The sequence below is a fragment of the Oryzias melastigma genome, linkage group LG15 (genome assembly GCF_002922805.2).
Source record: "Oryzias melastigma strain HK-1 linkage group LG15, ASM292280v2, whole genome shotgun sequence".
In the NCBI taxonomy this organism is placed as follows: domain Eukaryota; kingdom Metazoa; phylum Chordata; class Actinopteri; order Beloniformes; family Adrianichthyidae; genus Oryzias; species Oryzias melastigma.
Genome location: NC_050526.1, coordinates 13850755 through 13875899, shown reverse-complemented (window position 1 = coordinate 13875899; position 25145 = coordinate 13850755). Strand labels below are relative to the sequence as shown.

At 39.4% G+C, this 25145-nt stretch overlaps 1 protein-coding gene across 1 annotated transcript in view; it reads left to right on the top strand.

Annotated features, from left to right (window-relative positions):
• Positions 1–6677: 6677 nt before the first annotated feature.
• slc18a2 (solute carrier family 18 member 2) overlaps positions 6678–25145 on the top strand; it is a 32620-nt gene continuing 14152 nt past the window's right edge. The window contains exons 1-9 of the mRNA XM_024297963.2: positions 6678–6835; positions 6931–7122; positions 13222–13558; positions 19174–19232; positions 19317–19400; positions 21366–21458; positions 21588–21677; positions 21829–21872; positions 22907–22967. Coding sequence (XP_024153731.1) covers positions 6990–7122; positions 13222–13558; positions 19174–19232; positions 19317–19400; positions 21366–21458; positions 21588–21677; positions 21829–21872; positions 22907–22967 — 901 coding nt within the window. The 5' untranslated portion in view covers positions 6678–6835; positions 6931–6989. The remainder of the gene's footprint in view (positions 6836–6930; positions 7123–13221; positions 13559–19173; positions 19233–19316; positions 19401–21365; positions 21459–21587; positions 21678–21828; positions 21873–22906; positions 22968–25145) is intronic.

Sequence of the window (25145 nt, the reverse complement as noted above, 5' to 3'; positions counted from 1 at the left end):
ACCTGGAATCAACTGCAACGGTTGTCGGCATTCAATTCAGTTGTCGATTATAAGTCCATTGTGAACAGTTTGTCTGGAAACCCTGGTACTTCTCACATCTGGTAAATGGACCTGCTGCTGTCTGGCATTAGCAAAACCATGTCTGACTGCATAGATCCTTAGGTTCTGGTCATGGCTGTGGTCTGTCACTGGCGGGGCTCCATGGCTCTGTTACAAACCAGTAGTACTGTGTCTCGATGCAAGTCACTTTGAGACTCACCAAGTTCACCTACAATATCTGTCTGTCTACAATCCATGCTTTTGTGTCCAGTAGGTTGGACTATTGCAATGGCCTTCTTATTGGGCTCTCTAAACGAGGGATCAGTCTTGACAAAAACCAGGAAATATGACCACATTAGTCCAGTTCTCGGGTCTTTGCACTGGCCTCTTGCCCAGAGAATCGAGTTTAAAACAGCTCTGCTTGTTTGTTAATCTCTCTTTGGCCTAGAAACCAAGTACATCTCTGGTATGGTAATTCCTTGTAGCCCATCTCAAAGTCTCTGAACTTCAGGCTGACATCTTCCTTAGGTTTCAGGAGTCAAAACCAAACATGATGAGGCAACTTTTCAGTGTTTTTGTCAAAGGTTTGGAACAATCTCCCTGAAAATGTGAGACAGGCCACAAGTCTGAAAATGTTTAAATCTAGACTGAAAACGTTTTAATTTATCAACGCATTTTAAAATGGGAACTATAGCATGTGTACGTTTTTAATAGTTTTTACATTTTTGACTTTTAATTTTATTGATTGTATGATTCCTTTATGTTTTATAAATTGGTTTTTATTTCCTTTTGTAATGTTGTATATTTTTGCAAAGCACTTTGAATAGCCTTAGGCATGAATGGTGCTTTATAAACAAACATGCTTGTGCTAGCTACTACCAACCTGAAGGCACACTATGGTCAGGCTCATCCATTTAGTGATGTTATGAGTTCATGGCTGCTTGAATGGTGAACTTTAAATCGCTTACTGGCAATAATAGCTTTTTTTATGGTGAAATTGACACCACATAAAAAAGTTTTATTAGATTATTTTTGATAAAGGCCCCAATAAATAACACTGCAGAGAGACCATTATGGGGAAAACACAAAATGAGGTGTGTTTATCAAATCAAAACAAATATATCCTTATCCCCAAAATCTGTAAAGCAGGGGTCTCAAGCTCAAATCAGCCGGGGGCCGCTGGAGACAGAATCTAGGTGAGGGTGGGCCGCATCAGGATTTTCACAAGAAAATCGCTGAGAAAACATTCTAGTGTTCTCAAATATCTTTATTTTTAACACAAAATAATGAATAAATAATGAACGACGTGTATAGATCTTTGTCCGTGTTGATTTATAAATATAAAAAAATAAGGGTAGTTAATGTCTGTTTCTGAAATAGTTTATATTGAAGATTAAATTTAAGATATATTGCTAGGGGGTAGAATTGATAAAGTTTTTTAAACTTTTTCCTTCTCCATTTCATTGAGGTGTAATGTTTTTTCTGTTGTTGTTTTCTTGTTTTTTTACCATGTACATTAAAAGATGAATAAAAAAACAAATAAATTAGTAATAAATAAATAAAATAATAACAATGACCATACAACAGATACAGACAACTGAAGAAACCACATACTGACTAGAGAAAACTAATTATTTTTGTTCAGTTTCAAATGTCTGTATTAACAGATCCTCCTTCAGAGTGAGAGAAGCCCCGGTAATGAGAAAATCTTTGAAGGATTTCATTTTATGTAGATTTTTGTAGAATTCTCCTCACAATAAATAAATCTGACCTACAGTGGTGGACAAAATTGTTGGTACCCCTCAGTTATAGAAGGACAAACCCACAATTCTCACTGAAATCGCTCGAAACTTACAAAAGTAACAATAAATTAAAAAATATTTAAAATTAAACAATCAAAATCAGCCATCAATTTTGAATAGTTGATTAACATCATTATTTAAAAAAAAACAAGTAATGAAACAGGCCTGGACAAAAATGATGGTACCTCAATGAAAGATTGAAGACTATTTGACCAGAGTGACATGATTAACTCAGGTGTGTCCTTTAATTGACATCACAGGTGTTTTATTTATTGTTACTTTTGTAAGTTTTGAGTGATTTCAGTGAGAATTGTGGGTTTGTCCTTCTTTAACTGAGGGGTATGAACACTTTTGTCCACGTCTGTATGTGTCTTCCATTCATTGGAGGTGTGGGGTGCTCGTGCGCGCGGCGGTTGCATCAGCACGCATTCGGAGGGGGGGGGATTCTATCCAAACGCGCGTAGCAGAATATCGGACTTCTATCGCGTTTACATGGACTGGAATGCGCGCCGACACAGCCGGTGTGTGAACCTTAAAAGTCACAGACACGCGCACGCACGTGCGAGCCAAGCTCAGGATCTCATGTCTGACAGGCGGGTGCAGCGGATCGCCGCGCGGGGCGGGCTTACAGGTTTGAGGATCGGAGCTTGTGGAGTTCTGGTTAGGAACAGTCAGCACGTCAAAAAACGTATTCCTCGACATCATATCTGTCTCTCATTCATTCTGAGAGAGACATCCACAGACGGAGCTGGTAGCCCCTTCGACACGCGGCGACAGAAACACATTTTTTGACGAGCCGCGAGCAGCAAATTCCCCGCGCGGGGTCCTGCAAATCGCGCTTGGTGCTTCCTGGCTCCTCCTCCGCCCAGCTGACTGGAGGAAGGAATAAATGATAGACAGAGGCACTGGACAGACCGCCGATGTCCCGCCTCCAGAGTCATATACCTCACTGTGATTGGTTCATTCAGCTCTGCACATAACAACTGTCATTCATATCAGCCTTGCGGGCCGCACTAACAGTAATCTTTCATATGAAGACGGGGGCCGCAAATTACCATCCTGCGGGCCGCAGATGGCCCGCGGGCCGCGAGTTTGAGACCCCTGCTGTAAAGTGAAGCAAACACTGTGTACACAACTTTCACAGAGTTTATTACAGTATCCTAACATATTGTGAATAGTGAAAGTGGCGCAATCACACTGACAGCTCGTACAAGGGTTTATCTCTTAACATAGCAAACTTCTTTTAATGTGTGGCAACAAACAAAACAAAACAAAACATAGCCTGGGTTTTAATAAAGTAAAATGGGAAGAAAATGTGAAATATCAAGCAGATAAACATGGTAAAAAAAATGTGTGAAGTCAATAATGGATTATTTCTTTTAGAAGGAGGATTAGAACTACTGTTGCTAACGATTTTTTAATATTTCTGAATAGACGTTTTGTGTTCAAGAAGCAGAAAACAATGCAGAAACTCTGTTATTTGTCAGAGTTAATGAAGCACACTGATTTAAAGCCACTCTAGGAGCTTAAATTTAAATCTAACCCTCATTTGTAGATTTTTTACCTTCCAGGAAGCCAGTTTCCTGGTGAGACTACGTTTAACAGTGAGTATTTTACATGCTTTCTTGTACCTTTAGCACATGGTGCTCACACCGATAGGCATGGAGGGGCTTCTTCTTCTTCTTTTTCTACAGTTTACCAGCGCATGTCCACCACTACAGTTGGAAGAGCCTTGGTACGAAATGTTGAAGTGGTGCAAATCTCGCTCCAGGCGTTTTCTTTCACAGCTGTATTCCGATGTATGAAAGATTTGGTGTCATATAATTTCACAAACAGCAATTTTTAATTTTCAAACTTCTGTGAATTAAAAGAGAAGCCATCCAAATGTCACTACTTGTCCTGATTGGTTAAATTTCAACTTGGTATAATGCATAATGCACGTTCAATGGCTGCATGTTTATATATAGAGCCAGAAAATGGTCATAGACAAAGAAAAGGGAAGCCGAAATCAGCATTTACGCACGCATTTAGACTTTTAATTGGAGGTGGCTGCTTGAAAGTGTCAGGTAAGGTTTTTTTTTTTTTTTTCCCATGCCCCAGTATGACCAATATGTCACCATTTTCACAGTCAAATGCTTGATTTTTTTTTCACTCATTATAAACATAAACACCCAAACAACATGTATATGATCCCATTAAAAGAGAATGTCCACTTGAAATCACTTGGAAAGTTGCATCCTTGGGAATTATTTATTTAAATCCGGTCAAAGAAATGCAGTAGAGCTATCTCAGCACAAGATGGTGGTGTTGTCATGCATGCAGGAAGAGGACGGGGAGCACATTTAGCCAAGAAAGGAGATAGGTGCCAATATGGGCTCAGGATCTAACTTTGATCTCAAGTATATGTTCTTTCTGTGGCTTTCTGAACAAACGCAGAAGAGACCCTGAAGCTTGAAAGACACAAGGTCCTTTTCAAACAAACATCACCTCTCCATCCAAAAATCTGCCAAACATTCCCCTCTGGATTTGTTTCAGGAATCCGACCACCATAACCATGAGCATGTGGAATTTTTAAGTACACTGAGATCCAGGTCGGTACAGCCCAGGTGCGTCACAGGTGAGTGTTTTGTGGAGCAAACATGGATGAACATTCATGCACCGACATGAACACTGGTTTAGGGGTCACATGGGATGATTGGAACAGAGGGATCAAAAGAAGAGTCACATGATCTCCTGTTTACTCCCCAAACTGACTATCAAAGCTGTAAACTTTTGTGTGCAGGACCCAAAGACGCAAAATCCTTTGAGTTGAAAAAATTAAAATTTTTGACCAAGAAACATTTCTGTTGCATTCATAACCATTTATAATCTGGAGTTGTTTCCGCTGTGGTTAAGCGTCATTCTTCATCTAAGCTACAGTGAGCCGAGGAACGACTGACGGGGAGAGCATCAAAAATGAAAGAAAGAGATTTAGATTTCCGGCAGACTCTTCCAGCTTGGGGTGGGGGAGCTGTACCAAGAAACTGGACTGCAGAATCGGATAATCTAATTCAATTTGTGCTTTTTTTAACCCATCACTGCCACAAAAACCATCCTCTCCATTCACTCTTCAGCCTGTAGAAAAGTCCTTGCAGTGCTGGATGCTCGTCCACCAGCAGACTCAGGAGATTATTTGTTCACAGGAACATCAACTGTTCCTTTTGGAAGAGGCCCCCCAAAAAGAATCTTTGGAAAACCCAAATGATGCAGTTTGTTGTTAGAAAACCATTTTCGGTCCACATGAGACCAACTTTGGTAATTCATGTCCCAACTTTTTTTTTTATTTCTTTTTATTTGTCCAGAGAATTAATTTTAAGGTGATGTTTAAAATTTCCAAAAAAAGTTGAAATATTTGTCTTTTAATCATAAAATGAGTTGAATGCACAAAGGAGGACAGGGCAAATGCTAAACTGATTTGTCTTGGGACAATTTGGATCTAGATTTTCAGTCTTGTTGCCTTTGACAGTTTATTACATCATATTTAAAGTCTATGTTGCACGATTCTTTCAGAAAATTGTAAAAGACAGAATAACCTTAAGAGCTGTTGAAACAGAAAGGCTGAATCTCATCAAACACGTCTCATCTGTGTGCAATTCTAATTACTAAACAAAATGCATAAATATTCACATTTCTTGAGATTTAAGCCACCTATTGGAGAACTGACCATTTTGATTGTTTAACCCAGGAATCTTCAACCTGGGAATAAATATTGAGTTTATGAATTTTAAGTTCAAAACTTTTCATTCTGTAAAGTTTTTTCTATTGTTTTCTGTATTTTTACCCCAAATTAAGTCATTTTAACATTTTTTTTCCATAATAGGTGTTTGTTCTCCTGTTTTTTCCAAAAATGATAATTCCAGCCTGAGTTTATGCTGAAATTATGCTGAATGTTTTTTTCCTTCCACACTAGATCTTCGTTCTTGTTCATCCATCAGTGCTACAGGTTCTCATGTTCTTGTGCTCTCTGACATTCCTTCATGTATCGCGTCCCTCACATTCACGCTCAGTGTGACAATCCTAGTACACTGAAAACATCTATGTAATTTGAATTTAGTTATGCTCTCTTTGTCCAAAATAAAAAAAAAAAACTGTCTTTATTTAGGACATAGTTTCTGCAGAGCAGCAGCAGTTCACTAGAAATTCACCTCTGAGTTGTGGGTGAGAATGTTGACACAGAGTAACCCCGCCCCCACATCCCGTCATCTATCTGTTTACATGATAGCTTACAGCCACTCACACCCTCAACCTAACATTACTGGTGCAACAAGAACGGTGAGCGATATTAAAACTAACCAGCCACAGTTTTGATCCAGTTTCCACACAAGGAAGACAAAGATGGATCTATTTGTCTGTAAATGGATGCATCAGAATGGAGCGGAGCAGGGAGATTGAAGCTCGCCCAGCATGTACAATTTTTTTCAAACTGTATTTTGATATCTGCTCAGAAATGCAATTTTGAGCTTTATTTTCTTCATCCTCCATCATCAGTAGAACATGTTAAAAACACAGATTTAAATATTCTTTAAAAGAAAATTGTGAATTGATTTTCTGTCTTGAAACTAATGAAATTAATTAGAAAAACATGTTATGATAGCTTGTTTGCGCAATACCAACTATCCTGTTTTTGTTTGGTTTGTAAACAGTCTGTTTATGAATAAACTTACTTGTTTTCAACCCAATATAGAAGATTGGCACAAATATGATATAAGTGTAAATGAGAGATGCTCTCGTCCCTGCAGAGGTTCTGATCAAGTCAGGTTCTCATCCGGCTGTCGTGAGGACTCTCCTGTTTGCTGTCTGGGCTCCATTGTTGCGGGTCTCATGCGGGATGTGTGGGATGTCTGTTTGGAGAGGGCTCTGACGGGAAGAAAGGGGCTGTGACGTCAGCGGCGGCTCGTGCCATAGAAAGCCTTCATCCGTGGCGCGGCCGCTCAGCTGCTGCGTCTGCGCCTCAGGTAGGACGTCGCTCCTCTGCTCCTCCCCGGCACAGCGCTCCTTTAACTTTTTATTTGATTTTATTTCATTTTAAATAAACCCCCCGTTCCTGCAGGATTTTCCAAACGGCCCTTCTGACCCTAGAGGACCTCCCCGGGCTCTGAGGACCGCGCCATGGGGGGCCTGGATGCGCTGCGCCAGTTCAGTCTGATCCAGTGGCTCCGAGAGGAGCGCCAGTCTCGGAAGCTGATTCTCTTCATAGTTTTCGTGGCTCTGCTGCTGGACAACATGCTGCTGACTGTGGTTGGTAGGTGCGCTCCTCAACTTTTCCTGTTTGCTCGAGAGCTGCTGCGCAGTCATGCGCGCGCGCGGACCGATTGTTACAATTATGAAACCAAAAAATAACTTTTAATCTCACCTGGATGAGAAAAGTGTCTAATTCTGCACCCGAAAACTAAACAAGACTCCCCACTGATTTGACTGAGCTGTGGATCAGCGTGCGGGATGCTGGCTGTCAAAAGTAGAGACTTTGGTGATGTGTTGGTGCGGAGGAGGAGTGGACATTTTGTCCAAAGCTCCCTGATGCATTTGGGTTCCTTTATTCTGCAGACAAAGGCTTTGAGGCAGGTTTCATTTATAAAGACAAACAAGCAAATCCAACATCATAAAAGCATTTTTTAAATCAAAATTGGAGTTTAAAAGGGCTGAAATACATAATTTGACTAAAATAAAATGTTTTATAAATACATTTTAGTCAAATCCTATGGAGCAGCCAAGATATATAGTTTTGAAAAGTTAAAGTTATTGGAAGATTCACTCAATTTGGCTCCTTATTCCTGTCTTTTGCAATGCAAAAATGAGCTTTGCCAGCATATTTTATAAGAAGGGACTTGTTTTCAGATAATTTTCCTTGTTCAAAGTAAAGATACATTTTTTTAAAAATAAAGTTTAAAAGGAGAATTCACATTTATAGAGAACTCATTTACAGTGTAAACGAGTTGTTCTTGCATCATTTGCTTTTTGTCACAGTAACTCAACATCATGTTTTTCTACATAAAAAATATTTCTAATGTAAAAAGAAAAAATAAGTTGTGTGTAAAAATGCTTTGGGCATCCTTTAAAAAAAGACAAACCTGTTTTTTTGAGTGAGGGTTCAAACTCCACCTTCATTTTATGAAACCTGATGGTAATTTATGCAGATGATGGAGGTGTGATGGATGCAGGGAGTCTGCTTCCGCTCATGGTGATCTCTTGTGTTTTAGGATAAACCATATTTAGAGAAGTCAATCAAACAGAAAGCGCTTCAAATGTAAACAAAAATAAGTGTGATTTTGTTAAACATAAATGTAAATATCTTTAATGATGACAAACATTTATATTTGTCGTTTTGTTTACACTGGAGCTGATTAAATAAATTATGTAGTTTTGTTTCATGTCAGTTGATAATTATTAACTTTTGATTAATAAAAACTAAAATAATTTCTACTTTAAATTCTTGTTCTCTGTTAAAAGGAGTCCCTTTTGTTACGGTTTTATGTTTGATTTCTTTTGATTTCTTCTATCACAAATTATTACTTTATTATTAGTGACATCTAATAATAAAAAAAACAACTTTAAAAAAAAATATTTTAAAAGTATGTTGCTATATTAAAAGAGCGTGGATGGAAATGAGGAGAAATAATTAAAATACATCATGAAAATAAGAAAATCCATTTTAGATGAGGGTGTTATTCTATTGCATCATTTTTTAAGTTTTGTTGTATGAATATGTTTTGTAGAAAATAAATGTTTTTTTCTAAGAAATCAAAATAAGCAACATAAATGATTCCACTATGAGGCGCCAAATCATGTAAAAATTCAGCATCTAAAAATGTACAAACAGTTTTGTCCGATTTAACCAACTTTTCCCATATTTGCTGCATTTCTATTAATGTAAACAAATATGCTGGATGTGTCATTTTAAAGCATGTCAATTTAAATGCTAAAAAGAACTATATTGTTAAAAAAAATCACTATTTCTGGTGGGAAAAAGCCACAGAGGAACTCAGAACAACAGAAAATGCTATTTTATATTTGCAGATTACCAAAAAACAGACATAGGCTGTTCATGGAGTAATAACAGCTACGACAAGAGGCCGAATCACAACAGTTTATTGATAAGAAACCAAAAGACATGTATGTATATCCAGAAAATAAGCGGATATGTTAAAAAAAGAGAGATTTGAAGGCCGTAGATGAAAGATTGTTATCAGGAGAAATCACAAAACAGGCAGCATTGGAGTGTCTGCAATTCCCTCCAAACTGCTTGTTTTGAATCGATCACTGGGACGGTCCTCCTACTCTAACCTTTCTCTGTAGATCATGATGTTGATGACAAATGAGCAGGTGGAGGAGCATCAAGTGAGGTGGAGGTTTCCAGAGAGAGCAGCCATGTTGTTTTCTTATGCAGAGACAGGAGGCAGAGCTGGAGGGAACAGAGATGAAGATGTTGAGGTTCTCTTTGGAGTGATGAGGATGGAGATGCATGCTGGGAATTAGAGATGGTTTCTGAAGGAACAGTGATGCTATTCGGATAGAAGACTTTTGAGGAAGACCAAAGAGAAGGTTCATGGTTGTCGTCAAGGAGGACATGATTGATGTTAGTGATGAGGATACAGAGGAGAGGATGGTGTAGAATAGTTCACTGGATGTGACAACCCCTCAATGGAGCACATGGAAGAGTTCAGTGATGCTCCTCATCCTTCTCATTTGAGACAATCCTCTTCCTGCTTGTGTGTTCTAAGGAAGTAGTTGTGATGCAGCCATAGACTGTCAGGAGTTCACATCAACTGTGGTTGAGGAAGAGAAGCAGTCTGGAAATCTCTTAGAGCAGACAGGTTGACTCCTTAGGTATCCCAGAGGCGGAGCTAGAACATTTTATGGGGGCAGAAGAAATAAAAGTAGCAGAATGGAAAGCTATTACAAATGAAAGGAACCAAAATAATATGTATTTCTAACAGTTTTATTTTGTTATTGATTAATAAAAAAACAGTTGGGTGCCAAAGCTTTTTGCTGGGGAGGCAGCTGCCCTCCGTAGCTCTGGCCCTTAGGTAACCTGAACATGGCTTGATGTGAACTGCAGATACACACAGGATTAAGTATGGAGAAGAACTGCAACTCCAGAGGCTGATACATGACCAACAAAATATATTCTAGACTGAAACCAACGCAGGATGAAAGTAAAAAGCAGCTGGATGAGTGACATCGTGACGTCATCAGGAAACATCAATCAGTCAAACCTTTATTTCAAGATCACAGTTTGCACATTTATCACACCGTGCTGAACAGATCGTAGACAAATAGTAACATTTCAGCTCATCATTAAACGGAAATGGCTTCCAAATAACACCTGAAGGAATGAACCTCTGAGCTGCATCAGGATATCGAGATGGTACCAAGCCTGGACAGGCTCTACACCCAAAACCAGAACCAGTACCAGCAACACTAGCTGGAACCAACCACCTCTATGATGGACAGATGCAAGAAATAAAATGGGTTAAATAAAATAAGGTTAAATTCAGATGAAATTAAATTAATTATAAATAAAAATATCGGGGGAAAAGCTTGTTATATTTAAACTATGTTAAATTAAAATAAGTCACATGAAAAATGTGGTGTGGCACTATGAGGTCAAAGTAGTTAAAAGAAAGTTAAAAAGGTTAAAGTTAAGTTAAATTCTCTGCAGCATCCACCCCCCCCAACCCCCCCCACCCCCAAGGTCTGCAATAGTTGTGACTATCCCTCCCTCCATCCACCCATCCATCCAACATCCGTACATCCATCCATCCATCCATCTATCCATCCTCTAAACCGGCTCAATCCCAGCCAGAGTCATGATGTTGGTAAATGGTAAATGGCGTATACTTGTATAGCGCTTTCTACCCTCCTTCGAGGGCCCAAAGCGCTTCACAGTCACAGACCCATTCACCCATTCACACACACATTCACACACTGGTGGTGGCTCCAATTGCTGGAGCCAATCCCAGCAACTGTTGGGTGCCCCCTGAACAGGTCAAACTCTTGAGCAGGGCCAAGAGTTTGTGTCTCATACGTAAATCTGATAACTATTTAAAAACGTAAAAAAATTCCCTAAACTTCATCTTGAACCACATAAATTCTGGAATCGTATTATTGTTTTAAGGCGGGATCACCTGATCTGCTTCAGCTGGAGATCTTAAATGACCTGATTCTGAGAAGTTTGTGCGTTTGTCAGTGATGCTCTGATTGTCTCTTTGTGTTTGTAACTTTGTTTGCTGGTGTCGTGCCTGCTTTGCACTGCACCCTCTTTCAAAATAGCTACCACAATAAAAGTGAGCTTTTAAATTCGAGCTAAAAGCACCTGAGGTTAAAGCTCAAACAAACTGGTTAGCAAACAGCTAAAGCTGGCAGTGGAATCTGTGAAAGGAAATCTCCTTCTGGTCTTAAATGACACTGGACCTGAGATGAACATTTCTAACTGTAAAAAACAGTGAACAAGATAAAATAGAAGGCTAGATTGTGTGATTGCTGAATGTATTCTGATGATATTTATTGTATCTTTTTTATACATTTTCATGGATCTGTTGCATTATAACTCAAAATTCCTAAAAACCTTTGACGTATGTTAAGTGACATACAGGGTTTATGAGCTATCAGTTAAAGAAAAATAGAGTCATGTGTGGAAATATGGTTGGCAGGAGTCTGAGGAGACTGAATCCTGTCTGCTGTGGTTTGCTGGGGCAGCAGGCTGAGGGTCGCAGACTCAAACAGGCTGAATAAACTGATCGGGGTCATGGAGGGAGTGACACTGAACTCCACAGAGACAGGGATGTAAAGGAGGATGCTTCAGAAACTGCAAAGCCTCCTGGATAACTCCACCCATCCCCTCCACCTGCTCCTAGACCCATGCAGGAGCTCACAGACAGCTCTCCTTAACAAGAACGGAGCACCACAGAAGGTCTGTTCTTCTTGTGCCAATAAAACTATACAACTCCTCAATGAAAACCTGCACAGTTCATAAAACAGCAGCATTTTATAGTCAGTGATAATTTGGACTGCTCTATATTTGAAACAAATGTAGCCTTTTTATTTGTTTGTTTGGTGATCAAAGCTCAGCTAAAAATGCAATTTCCCCTGAGATAAATGAAGTATTCTGGCTCTCTGGCTGTAGATAGAGACAATCCATGGGGACATATTACCAGCAAGATAAAAAAAAAAAAAAAACTCATACTGATAAACTGAAGAAAAAAGAACACTTTACGGTAGTCGAGCTGCCAGTTGTTTATAGCACATTGGGCAAAGTTTTATAGGTGATTCCAAATCGCCGCCTATGGTCTGATCTCTATGAATAAACAACAAGCCTCTGGATCACCTGCAAAAATGTTATTGAAGTCAATGCACAAATGTTATGAAAATGCAAAAGCTTCAAAGACACACTCCATTGAAAATTGTGTATTTAGTGTTTTGTTGTGCAAAAATTGTGGTTGAAGTTTTGGCTAAAGATGTCCTGGATTGATTTTAGGTCAGTGAATCGGATACTATCGGATCAAAACCAGTATCGACTATGAATCTGATCATTAAGCACAAATTACGATATGAATCAAATGGTTGTTAACATGAATCATCACAGCCTGTCAGAGTGGTTGTAGACCAGGACTGGAAAATATTAGATGGCTTGTAATCTCTAGGAAACTAAAAGTGTGGTGAAAAAATGTAAATGGAGACAGAAGTGGGTGGTTTCACCATTAAAATAACTTAGATTATGAGACATGAAGAAAAGCGTGTTAAAATCTGAGGTTCTGTAGTAACATGATACCAAATTCAGCAGTAAGTTGATGATTTTTTGCAGCTCTACCTGTTAAAGGTTGTGAGATTTTGGCAGAAGTACTACTGTGTGCTAGGACTGGGTGATATAGAATTTTTATAGAATTTTATATATATATCACAATATAAGTCAAATAACTTTTTTTTCAATTTTAAATGCTCATAAGAGAACTGTGTAATCATCAGCAGGTTATGTAGATTTAAATATTAATGTCCCATCACACTAAACATAACAGATTCAACATGATAGACTCATTTCATATCGAGAAAAAGTTCTATTGCGATGAATATTGTTTTATCGCCCAGCCCTAGCCTCCTTCTGTTCAAACATTCAGTTACAGCTGTTTGTTTTGATGTTTTGGGGTTTGAAGAATTAAAGGTCTCCAACCCTTTTCTTCACCTGCTGAAACCGAGATCCCTCGATCCATCTGATCAGTCATTTCTGGAGCAGAGTTAGCTGCAAAACAAGAGAGCAGTAGATCTTCAGAATTTAAAGTTGCTGAGGGTTTGTGGAGAAAGTTGGCAATATTTTCATTTTTTCTCACATTTCTGTTTTGGCCACCAGTTCCCATCATTCCCAGCTACCTGTACAACCTGGATGAGTCAGCGGATGTGGTGTTAAGGAACGACAGCCTGTCACGTAAAGGTCCTGAGGGATCGTTCCACACGATCGTGTCTTTGTACGACAACTCCATCAGACTGTCAAGCTCCAACTTCACAACCAGTCCTGTGGACCCGGTTCCTCCCACCCCGGTGGTTACAAAGCTCCTGCAGAACTCCTCCGACTGCCCCCAGTCCAGCAGCAAGCTGCTCAACGAGAACGTCAAGGTCGGAATGTTGTTTGCCTCCAAAGCCACCGTGCAGCTGGTGACCAACCCCTTCATAGGACCACTCACCAACAGGTGGGCTTTTACCTCTCTTTCTCATCCTGATGCGGTGTTTTTAACATGTTCTCGAGGCATTTTTCAACAGAAAGAGGATGTATAAAAAGAAAAGTAAACCTAAAAGCGTCTGAAGTAACAAACACCTGTTTGAGCTGGAAGTTATTAAAGACATGACACAAGTGGAAGATATACAGTATTGCTCAACTAAAATGGAAGTTTTATTGGAATGCACGTGTTATGGATGCGCACACAAACGACACTCTAATTGTCTAATTTCCTAATGTGTAGAATTTAGAAGGTAGAAAAAAAAGAAAAAAGCCGTACAATGTGTGTCTCACATACTTCACCTTTATTTACCCTTGTGTCTCATATAAGAGTTCACTACAACCTGTCGCCCGCAGCATGCCCATAGAAAAAAAATGTTCATGAACGTTTTCGCTCCAGGATTTCACTGAGCCGTCTATGGCTTTGATATTTTACGTAGGCCACCTGTTAGACCCGTATAGACCCGTTTGCCCATTTTTTGCCCTCAGTCAGCCCACATCTACCCGTATGGACTTCTGTGACTAAGAGTTTAAAGTCGCACTCCAACTATATTTTTTCTGTTGTAAAAGTGTTCCCAGTGGTCTTTTAATAATGATTATTCAGTTTTTAGCCAACTTCAAAAAGTTGTGTCGTCTTTTTAAGACATATTTTCTGCAGAGCGGCAGGAGCTCATCAGAAATTCACTTCTGGGTTGTGGGTTATGGTGCAAAAAACAGCGATAGGAGCTATCCAACCGTATAGTTTTATGTCTGCTCAGCTGAGGAAAATGAAGGCTTTAATGGATTTATATGTCTACAAGTGGAGGGTTTAGAATTAGAGTGGAGCAGGGAGACTTTGACCCGTCCATGGTAGTTGCTGCATCACAAATCTAAGCTTTTCCAAACTGTGGGTTTTTATCTGCTCCTGATCGAAGACATTTTGAATAATGAAATTGTCAGAAATGCTGTTTTAATCTTACATTATTTTATATATCTCCTCTACTTTGAGAAAAATGCTAAGAACCTGTTAAAAACACAAAAATACTATTTTTATTGGGGTGGATTTAAAGATTTAAGGAGAAATATTCAGGAAGTCTAACTGTATGAGACAGCCAGGAAGGATTGCATCTGAGCCACTTTAAAGAAAAGGAAAAGACAATCTTTGTTATCCAACTGGAATGAATAATCTGCTGTCATAGCAGCTGCAGTAAAAAGCATTAGATTACTGCTGTGGCTGTTTATTGTGTCTGTTTTCTTTTCCTTTAAACATCTGTGACGGCCTCTGTCAAACAAAGAGGACTGTAGGGTTGAAAAGTGTCGTTTATCTATCTTCCATCCATCCGACATCTGCAAAGATTTTGATAGAAAAGAAAGTTGCAGTAAAACTTTGCTTTTTCGCAGCTATATTGTCCCTTTACGTCCCAGAATTCAAAGCAGAATTACGTTTACGCTTCCTGTTTTACATTGTTGTTGGATACAATGAAATGAAGGTGGAAATGTCTCATGTCAGCAGTAAAAGCGGGGATGTGTCTGAATTAGGCAAAGCAGAATTCCTGATCAGTCGTGTCCGGGTGCACTCTGGTGTGATCGTGCACGGACGGCTGCACCATGGAGGAGCCAGTGTCAGCAAACGCACCTAACGGGGCAGGAAGGAAGAATTAGACTTGAATGAGCTCAGAGCATTTGTGTCTTCAGATATGATTACGCTTTCAGGACAATTTGATGTCAGAACTTCGCGCGGCAGAAACAGATTCTGAAGTCCTTAGTGTGATCACAAACAGACACTGGCATTTTTGAGGAAAGCTTTGCTTTGGAAGCACCAGATTCTGCCAGCCGGAGAAGTGCAGGATGCTTAATTATAGTGAAGCATTTACAGCACATCCTTAATGCACAGTGGTGTTTATTCCTTTAGTTTAATCTGTTCAAGGCAGTTTACCTAAGTTATAAGAAACAAGACGTTGAAAATCCCCCCAATTTACCAAATAAATGTAACAAAAACTGAAGAAAACATGACAGACCAGTTCTGTTCCATTCTGATGCACCCAATTACAGACAAATAGATCCATGAACATCTTTGTTTTCCTCGTCTGGATCAAAATTGCACGACTGGATAGCTCTGAATATGTTCATCACATTTGTTGAACTGGTAGCGTTAGCTTGGGGGTGTGAGGGTCTGTAAGCCAGCAGGACAAAGTGCAAACAAAAGGATGATGGAAAATGGGTTCAACCCAGGCTTACTCCACACCAACGGTTCCACTCACAACTCAGAGTTCAAATTCAGGGAACGACTGCAGAAATTAAGTCCTACAAAATGCTAAATAATGGCAAAGTCATAATTAAAAGACCACTTGGAAAGCTTTTACAATAATATATATATATATATATAGTTACAATGGAATTTTAAAGAGAAGTCTTCACAGAGAGCGACTCACTAAGTGCTTCACAAACCAAATAAAAAATACAAGCTGCTTTTAGGTTAACACAATAAAATATCTCAAAAACTAAGTAAAACATAAATAAAAGACAGCAAAAAAAAAAAAAAAATAGTTAAAAACTTTTCTGAATAAATTAAAACAGTCAACTGCGGACACAGAGGGAGGCCATTCCAGAGTCAGAGAGTGATGATATGGGGCTCCATTGGGGCCAAAAATAAGTTTTTGTGTCCACTGTCTATATATTTGGTTCATTATCTATGTCCATATTTTTGCTCCATGTCTAAGTCTGTGTTGCTGCTCTGCATCATTTCCTCATGTCAACAGGCTGGTCGACCCACTGCTTCATGTGCGTCTACCTGCATTCAAGTGGCGACTTTCAATAAAAAGTTTTCAAACGCGCATAGACCAGAATTTCAGGCTTTAGAGTCCGGATTGTATGTCGCTACACAAGTTTTCAAGTCAGGTCTCAAGCTTTGGATACAAATCAGCTGTTTTGGTATCAATGGAGCATAAAGCGCATTCACACTTGATGCGATCTGCGCAGCAGAGGCGTCAAGTTTCAATATTAAGTCAGTGACGCGATCTGAGATCCTGCAGTGCAATTTGAGCGTGAGCATGGCACGTCAGTCTGGCAGCAGCACGATTTGAGCTGCATGGTGGGATTTTGGCGTCAGACGGAGTGTGTCAAGAGGTCAAAATTGGAAGTTTAGTGAATGCATCATCATATTTTACAAACTGAACCCCATACGATAGCACTAAAAATTCAACATGGCTCCAGAGAGAAGTGTTGAAAATGCTCAGCTAGTTCTGCTAATGCAGAGTTTCTCAGCCAGTGTGCAGCAGTTTACTAGGGTGCTGTGAGAGAGATATTTAGGTGTTCTGCTGTGGAAAATTATTCAGTTTCACACAATGGGTCATCATTACCAGAATATCGGCTTTATGTTCATCCAAACAAGCCAATTCAAACTAAGTATGTTGAATCACGAAAGATGATAAAATACCATGTCTTTGTGGTTATTAGATCAAGACCCTTTGATAAGAATGACTGCGTTTTGTTCATGAAGAGTACATTTTCTGTTGCTGGTGTGCTTTGTGATTTTATCAAGGGAAAAGAGAAACTTGAGCTCAAAAGAAGGGTGAAAAACGAATCTATCTTACAATCTGTTAAAACCCATTGAAATATGCACTTTAGCTTTATGCTTTTCAAATACAAACTTCAAACCAAGATTTTTGTCCATTGACTTACAGGCCTTCATTTGAACATAATTTTACATCTTTAGTGTATGGTTAAAATTGAAAACAGATAATGTGGCAAAAGAATCACCTGTCTCGTTTATGACTGTTTGATGTTACCAGCACAGGAAGAATATTTAGAAATCTAACGATTGAAGCAGCTTCTCAAATGATGATTGAACAGCTATTGTTTGAATCTGAAAAGTTAGTTTCAGATTTTTTTTCTAATAGCTAAAATGTTCTGCAGCTGCTTTGACAAATTTAGTTAAATTTCCAAAAAAGTTGTTAAAAAATATCTCAAAAAATTAAACGTGAGTCATGACACTCTCCCAGTCAGGTTTCACCAGAGGAAAAAAAGATAGGAGATGTTTTTATAGAAGACAAAAGGCGTGACTTCTCCATTGCTGCAGGCATTTATCCTTAAAGCCAGTGTTTAGTGTTTCAGATGGACGTTCATGTAAGCAGCAACTGAAGCAAAGAATGCAGTCCCATTATTGGCTGTTAGTCACCTTCACTCCTGAAAGAGGACAAAGCAAGGCCAGTCGAGCGTGGCACCAATCCACATGGAGTACAACAGCTTCTTATTTGCACTGGAGCTTTGATTTTTCCTCCAGTGTTTTTGACTCACAAAGGAACAACTGAAATTCTCTGAAATGTTTTCCATCAATTGCTGGTTTCATGTTCCTGCAGCTCCTCTAAGTATTTTTTAAACAATAATGTGAATGGAGTTTCCAACTCCTCTGCTATAGCAATGAGATGTTTGACATGACAGAATCCAGACAGAGGTTGTTTCCTTTTTATATCAAAATCTCCCATCAGCTTCAACTAAAAGCACAGATTCTGAAACAAAACTTTTCCTTTTTTACTGTCCGGATTAACCACATTGCCCACAAGATGTGTGAGGGCCCTGAAAACTGTTTTAATTTTTGCCTGATCACTTAATCTCAATTGACATTATCTAAGATAGTGAATGACAAATATTTAAATAAATAAGAAATTAGGATTTTTTGTTCTGTCACTTTTCCACACAGGTAAAAAAGCTTGAGTTCCTAGAAACTCTTGAAAAACTGGATCAGGGGTCTGTAACCTGCGGTTCCTGAGCCATTTGTGGCTCTTTCACCTCTCCATGGTGACTCTCTGGCTAAAGAAAAATAATATAATAGTATTTTTTTCAAGTAAGGGTTACTAAACCATCAATTATTTAATTTAGATTAGTTAAGTTTTATACGTTTATGGCTGAGGTGCACCTCCAAGATAAACTATGTAAAGGTTTCTATATTCCTGATAAAATCTGATCCTTTATTAGTTTAAAACACATATTATCTTATGCTGTCCAGAGCCTCTCTGGGAGGATCTGTCTGGCACAAGGCGTCTTTTATTTTGAAAGGACATAATACATGCTTCTATAAAGCATAAAAACAAATTTCACATCTTGAGAAAATGCTAGTTTCTTTTTAAATTTCTGTCTTTATTCATGCCACAAAAGAAGCATAATTTATATTTGTTATTAGAAAATACATTGTAATGAATACACACCAGTATCAAAATAAGACTTTGCGGCTCCTATTAAGTTTTGATCAGTAGAAAACAAGCCCAAATGGCTCTTTTACAGTTAAAGGTTGCAGATCCCTGAACTAGATCTTAAGTTGTTTTTTCTGCATCATCTGTTCGTCTACCCTTATTACTCTGTTTTGTCCATAGTTCATGGTTTTTGAACAGGTGGACCCCATATGGTTTAAAAGAAAATGTGGGTTTATCCGTAGTTTTCGTGGTGGCCCCACCTCCACATTGGTTCATTAAGGATCATAAAAATAAAATAATAATAAAACTAAAATAAAAGCAATACAAAGCAGTATTAATATGTACAATTTGTACAAATGTTTGAAAGTAATGAGTAACGTCTCTTTAAAACTGAAGACATTTTCATGGTGTGTCTCCATAGAATCGGATATCAGCTTCCGATCTTCGCTGGCTTCTGCATCATGTTTCTCTCCACCATCAGTAAGTTCTTCACATGATTGTAAGGTGTCAGTACTTCCTGAAGTTGCCTCATGTTTGATGGTTTCTTGTTGTGTTGTTGTGAAGTGTTCGCCTTCTCGTCGAGCTACACTCTGCTGTTCCTGGCCAGGTCCCTTCAGGGTGTGGGCTCCTCCTGTTCTTCAGTCGCAGGTTCCTTCCTCTTTTTCCTTGACCGTCAGTACAAGCTTATTTTTCCACAGGTTTTTGTATGTTTGAAGGTGACCTCTTCCAAAAATGTTCAGTCTACATTTTTGTACGATTTAAGGAAGATTTCAGAAAAAAAGATAAAAATTTAATCACAGAAAACTTGCAAATCACCTTTGAACCTTCTTGCAGCCACATTGTTTTTAAAACAGCATTTATGGAAGATTCATGTGGTTTTACAAAATCTGTTTAGGTAAGTGCTGTGTTTACTTCTCAACCATAAGATTTTCTGTCCCAACTTTAAAGTCAAACTTAATTGGACCTTTTTTTCTTAAACCAAACTAGCAGCAATATTTTCTAATATGTCAAAAACAAGAAAAAGAGTCAAATGTAACATCTAAAGTGATGAAAAGCCCCCATAGCCTTTAGAAACCACTGAAACTTACATTTTTTAATACCACAAAGAAATGACAGATCTGCAGTCAGACAAAAGATGAGTGAAAACTACCGACATATAGCAGAGGAACAACCTCTGTCTCATGGTTCTAGTCAAACACAGAAGCAAGCCTTGCAAAAACTTTAAATTTCTCCCTTTAGATGAACTAAATACAAGCATAATAAACAAACTAAAGTGTGACCAAAAAAATGGGACTCTTACCAATAGGTACAAAAACAAAGTGTTTGTTTTTTGTTTCCAAATCCAACATGTAGGTAAATAGTAGATACAGTTGCTGTAAGTTGAAAGGTGACCCTGTTAAGAACTTGACAGAATAAAAATAAAAGCCTATTTACCAAATCTTACTAAATGTGAGAAAATCAAATAAAATAGAATCCAACATGACTGTAGCGGCTGCGGACTCATGAGCCGCTAGAGAGGCTGCGGCAGGACCTTGTTTGTGACACGCTCCAAAAAAGATGATGAAAACGTCCTCTGGATGTATCTTGATTTATTTAAGTTCATCATAGACTCGGGTAACAAAAAATGTGTTTTATCGTTCCAAAATAAAAAGGCAAATAAAGCGGTCAACAAAAAATACCGGGCCCTGTACACCCTCTCTCTGAACCAACAGAACCAAAACCAAACCCAGGTGAACAGGTCCGCCTAATGATCTCTTTCCTCATCACGTGACACACAAAAAAATTGAAATAATAAATAAATATTATCATGGCTGCTACAATGACGTATGTTAAGTCGCAGATCCTGAAAGAACCTCCTGGAATAAAAGACCTCCAGCCGTCCCTAACAAGCTAAAAAGACGAAAGGTGCGTTAAATTGGTTTTCTACGTTTGACCCATCCCCTTGGGGAGCGGTGAGCTGCAGACACAGCCGCGCTCTGGAGCCATTTGGTGGTTTAACCCCCCAATCCAACCCCTTAATGTCAGTTTTTTAGTCTTTTGGTTTATATAACTCAGTCTGGATTTGAATCTGTGACCTTCCAGTCTCAGAGCAGACACTCTACCACGAGGCCACTGAGTTGGTTAGCCTGGATCAGTCCAGTTGGAGACACAGAACAGAAACCAGTCAGTCTTTATGGCTTCAGCTTAATGCTAAATTCTAGATTTTAAAGAACACGTGATGTCAGTTCATTGTCGATGTTCTCACAAAATGTATGTTTTACTACCATTTTATGATCGTTTTAATGAAAATAAGGTTCATCCGAGGTACTTGGATCTGTCATAATCATGTTTTGGAATTAAAAATGTGCATATTTACTTGTACACATCAGCTCAACCGATAAAGATGATTTGGACAATCACAAAAGTATTGAGCTTTCATGTTTTAGTTTGGTTTAAGCATAACAGCCTTAACGTGTTCTCATGCTTTTTTGTCTCCAGACTTGGCTTTAATGTTGCCACAGCTTTAACGTGAACTTGTGTCGTTTTTTTTTTTTTTACTTTTGTTTCCATCACTCTGCTGTCCCGCCTCAATGGGTTTCTTTGTGGATGTTTTGACACATGCCGTGTGTTCAGGTATGGGGATGCTCGCCAGCGTGTACACGGACGATGAGGAGAGGGGTCATGCCATTGGAATTGCTTTGGGAGGTCTTGCATTGGGAGTGTTGGGTATGTGTGAAGTTTGAGTCATATATATGAAAGCACCATTAATCCTTTTATATGGCAGGCCTCCTTATGCCATTTTCATGTCAAAGCTAAGACGCAGCATTGACCCCCTGTCTTGCATGTCCTTCTCAGTTGGACCTCCATTCGGCAGTGTGATGTATGACTTTGTCGGGAAAACAGCTCCCTTCCTGATTTTGGCTTTCCTGGCTGTGTTTGATGGAGGTAGAGTTATGTCTTTCTTCCACACACCCAAGCAGAAAGAACCGAGAGAATACCACCAATCACTATTGATAAGATTTGTTTTGTTTGCTTTGTTAATGTTAACTGAGACTTGTGAAAAATGTCTTCACCTTTTTTTTTTTGTTTGTGGCAGCTCTGCAGCTCATTGTTCTGCAACCCACCAAAGTGGAACCCGAGGTGAGTGTTTGTGAGCCCCGACAAAAGCTCGGACTAAAACTGGAATATGTATCGAACATCAAGGGGGGTACTGTAAGGGGTCTTAGGTTTAGTATTGTGGAATCAAATGTACACAGTAGGTATGAGTTGTTGGTGGTGAAATCCATTTGGATAGTTTTACCATGCTGTAAAAAGCCACTGTGATAAAGATGATGTTTTTGGTGTTTTTACCAAGGAGGCATTTTGCTGATAATGAAGGACGTATGTAAAGAACGATAAGGGTGGGTTCACACCAGACACATTTGGTTTGCTTAAAGTGAACTAGAGCTCGGTTTCCCCGATAATCCAGAACAAATTTTCAGTCTTAATACACCCAAGCGGACCCTGGTCCGGTACCAGGAAGTGCTTACCGACCCATCTTTCAAGGTGGTATCGGTTCTTTTCCAATCGGACGGAGCTCCGGTTCGCTTGAAGATTCCTCAGTCTGAATAGGCTCTGTGCTCGGAGTGGAACAACTGGACCAAAACCACCACTGTAGACAGAGTAGGCCCTGAGAGCTCAACACAGGCTTAGAAACTCAAACTGGCATGCCACAAGCTTCCTGCTCCGCTCCATTCTGATTCACCCAGTTGCAGAAAATAGATTCATGAACGTCTTTATTTTCCTCCTCTGAGCTGGAGTCTGGATCAAAACTATAAGGCTAGATAGCTCGCCATTTTCGTTGCGCCACCAATGTTAGCTTGGGGTTGGCTACTGAGAGAATGTGTAAACAAAGGGATGATGGGAAATTGGGGAAGCCTCAACACAGGCTTACTCCATGCTAACAGTCCCGTTCACAAGTCAGTTAAATTTCAATGAACTACTGCAGAAACTAAGTCCTAGAACATGCTAAAAACGGCATAATCATAATTAAAAGTCCACTGGAAACACTTTTACAAAAGATGATCAGAGTGAGACTTCAAGGGATCACGGGCATGTCTCTATTTTACAGTCCAGTGGATTGTCTTGGGGATTTTGTTGAAGTACCAAAAAATGTTTTACTGCTTTTCTTCCAGAGTCAGAAAGGAACCCCTCTGTTGACGCTTATGAAGGATCCTTACATTCTCATCGCAGCTGGTAAGACAATAACACAACAATCTCACAGCAGATGTGAGCAGAGTCCAGCCTGCTGAAGCATCTGTGGGATATTGCCTTTTTAATAATGTGGAGGGGTGGAGCAGAGGAAAAAAATAGACTCATGTTTTGTTTTTGATCATTTGGACATATCAGCTAAAGAGAAATCCAAACATTGATTTGCTGGTTATAAAACAGACTGTGCTGTGTGTTGGACCATGAATGCTAGAAAAAATGAGCTGAGAAAGAAGCTCTCTCTGTGTCACTTTTGGAAGCAAAATCTATTTTCAAATCACCCAACCTGAGGCTAAATATTTCAGATGAATCATTTTTGTTGGCTGGAAAGGAAGTCACCTGAGCGGGTGGTGATGTGTCCGTAGAACATGTCAAAGCCAGATGACAACAGCAAAAAACAAACCCTAAAAAACTCTGGTTTCAGAAACTGACTCCCATAAGTAAGTAGGACTTAGACATTAAGAGGAAAACAAACATGAGTTTAATAAGGAGAGATATTGGTAATCAAAGTAAAGATTTGTTTGTGCGTGGACAAGTTCATAATTTTTGGTGGTTTGGCTCTATTGAATGCTTAGGATGAACTTGAACCACAGATGACCGCCCTCGGCAACATGCATTCAAGAGACCGCTTCCAAAGAAAAGTCTATGGGAACGTTTGTAAACGTAGGTTACAGGCTTTCGTGTTCAAAACTCCTGCATTCACGCGTCGCTACGAAAGTTTCCAAAACAGTTTTCGAGCTCTATGTACAAAACCCGCGTTGGAAGTTAAACCAGGTGGAAGTCTGACTAATCAGGGATTCAGATTTGGTAGGTGTCCCTTTTAATTTTCGGAAGTGTCAAACATTTGAAAATTGATCATGAAGGAGAAATCAATAATTTCAGTGACACCAAGTCATTCATATATCAGAATAGAGCTGTGAAAGAAAAAAGCCTGGAGCAAGATCTAGGAGATCTGCATCACTTCAACATTTCTCATTAAGCCTCTTCCAACTATAGGTGGCCATGGACATCTGCTAGTAAACAGTAGAAAACAAAAAGAAAGAAGCCCCTCCCTACTTGTCCAGTGTGAACACAATGGGATAAATGTGTTCAAGAATGTGCGTCACATGTCACACTGAATGTAGAGTTAGAAGTCAGAACATTCCAAAGCAACGCTCAAAATGGAAAAATTGGCGGAAGGCTGGCAAATTACGTCCTGTTGCTCCTGTGCTGCACCTTTTCAACTTGCCCTGCCATTCTGCTCATCTGGCAGGTGGAGTAAATGATCTTAGTACCAGGTGGTATTCTTGCAGTACCTTCTAAGTACCATTCATGAATTCAAAGGCAAACAATTGACTGGCTGATATGATGGTGGGCTATATAGGTACCTGATGATGGTGAGTAGAGCAATGTTAAAACACAGCGTACCTCCTTAAAATTGTGTCAAAGCTTCTCTTTGACACTATTTCATTAATGCCAAAGATAAAAAAAAAAAAATACTTCTGAGGCAATGCTGCAAAATGTTGGCTTTAGCTGCGAAAAGAAATTTTGAGACATGGAGCAGACAATCAGGAAAGTCTGACTACTACTGCTGTACTGCTGTTGTCATGAGTCAGAGTTCTATCTCCCCCTCTACTCACTAGTGGAAGCTGCCTCCAGAGTAATGAATGCACTTCATCTCCCAGCATCCCCAGCGCACAGTTCCTGGATGCTGCTTAACTGACTCTTATTGCCAATCCTCCACAGGACACTTAAGCAGAGAACAGAGCCTCACTCAGTGCGAAGTATTGTTTGTGCCATCCTGCCTGCACTACTGAGCATTTCTATTTGGACTCAATCTTCTGTTTCTTACCATGCTTTATCTCTTGCTGCCTGCACTGACCCTCACCTGGACCCTGACAACTCTAGTCTCTTCTTGGATGCTCCCATCCTTGTGATTGACCTCTACCTGTCTGACCCTGATCTAGTTTTGTGGACTTTTAGCTGTGCTTAGTTCCCGTCTGAACTGATAAACTTGCTGCACGTGGAACCAGCTGTCTGTCCGTTTGTAACAGCTGCACTTTTACAATTATTGGGAAAACCCAACCGATCCTCAAAGTTTTTACATTGGGGTCTCCAAACAAGATTTAAGTAATAAAATTTTCAAATCTGAGTCTTTAGATTTGTGCGACTGTCTTAGTAAGTGGA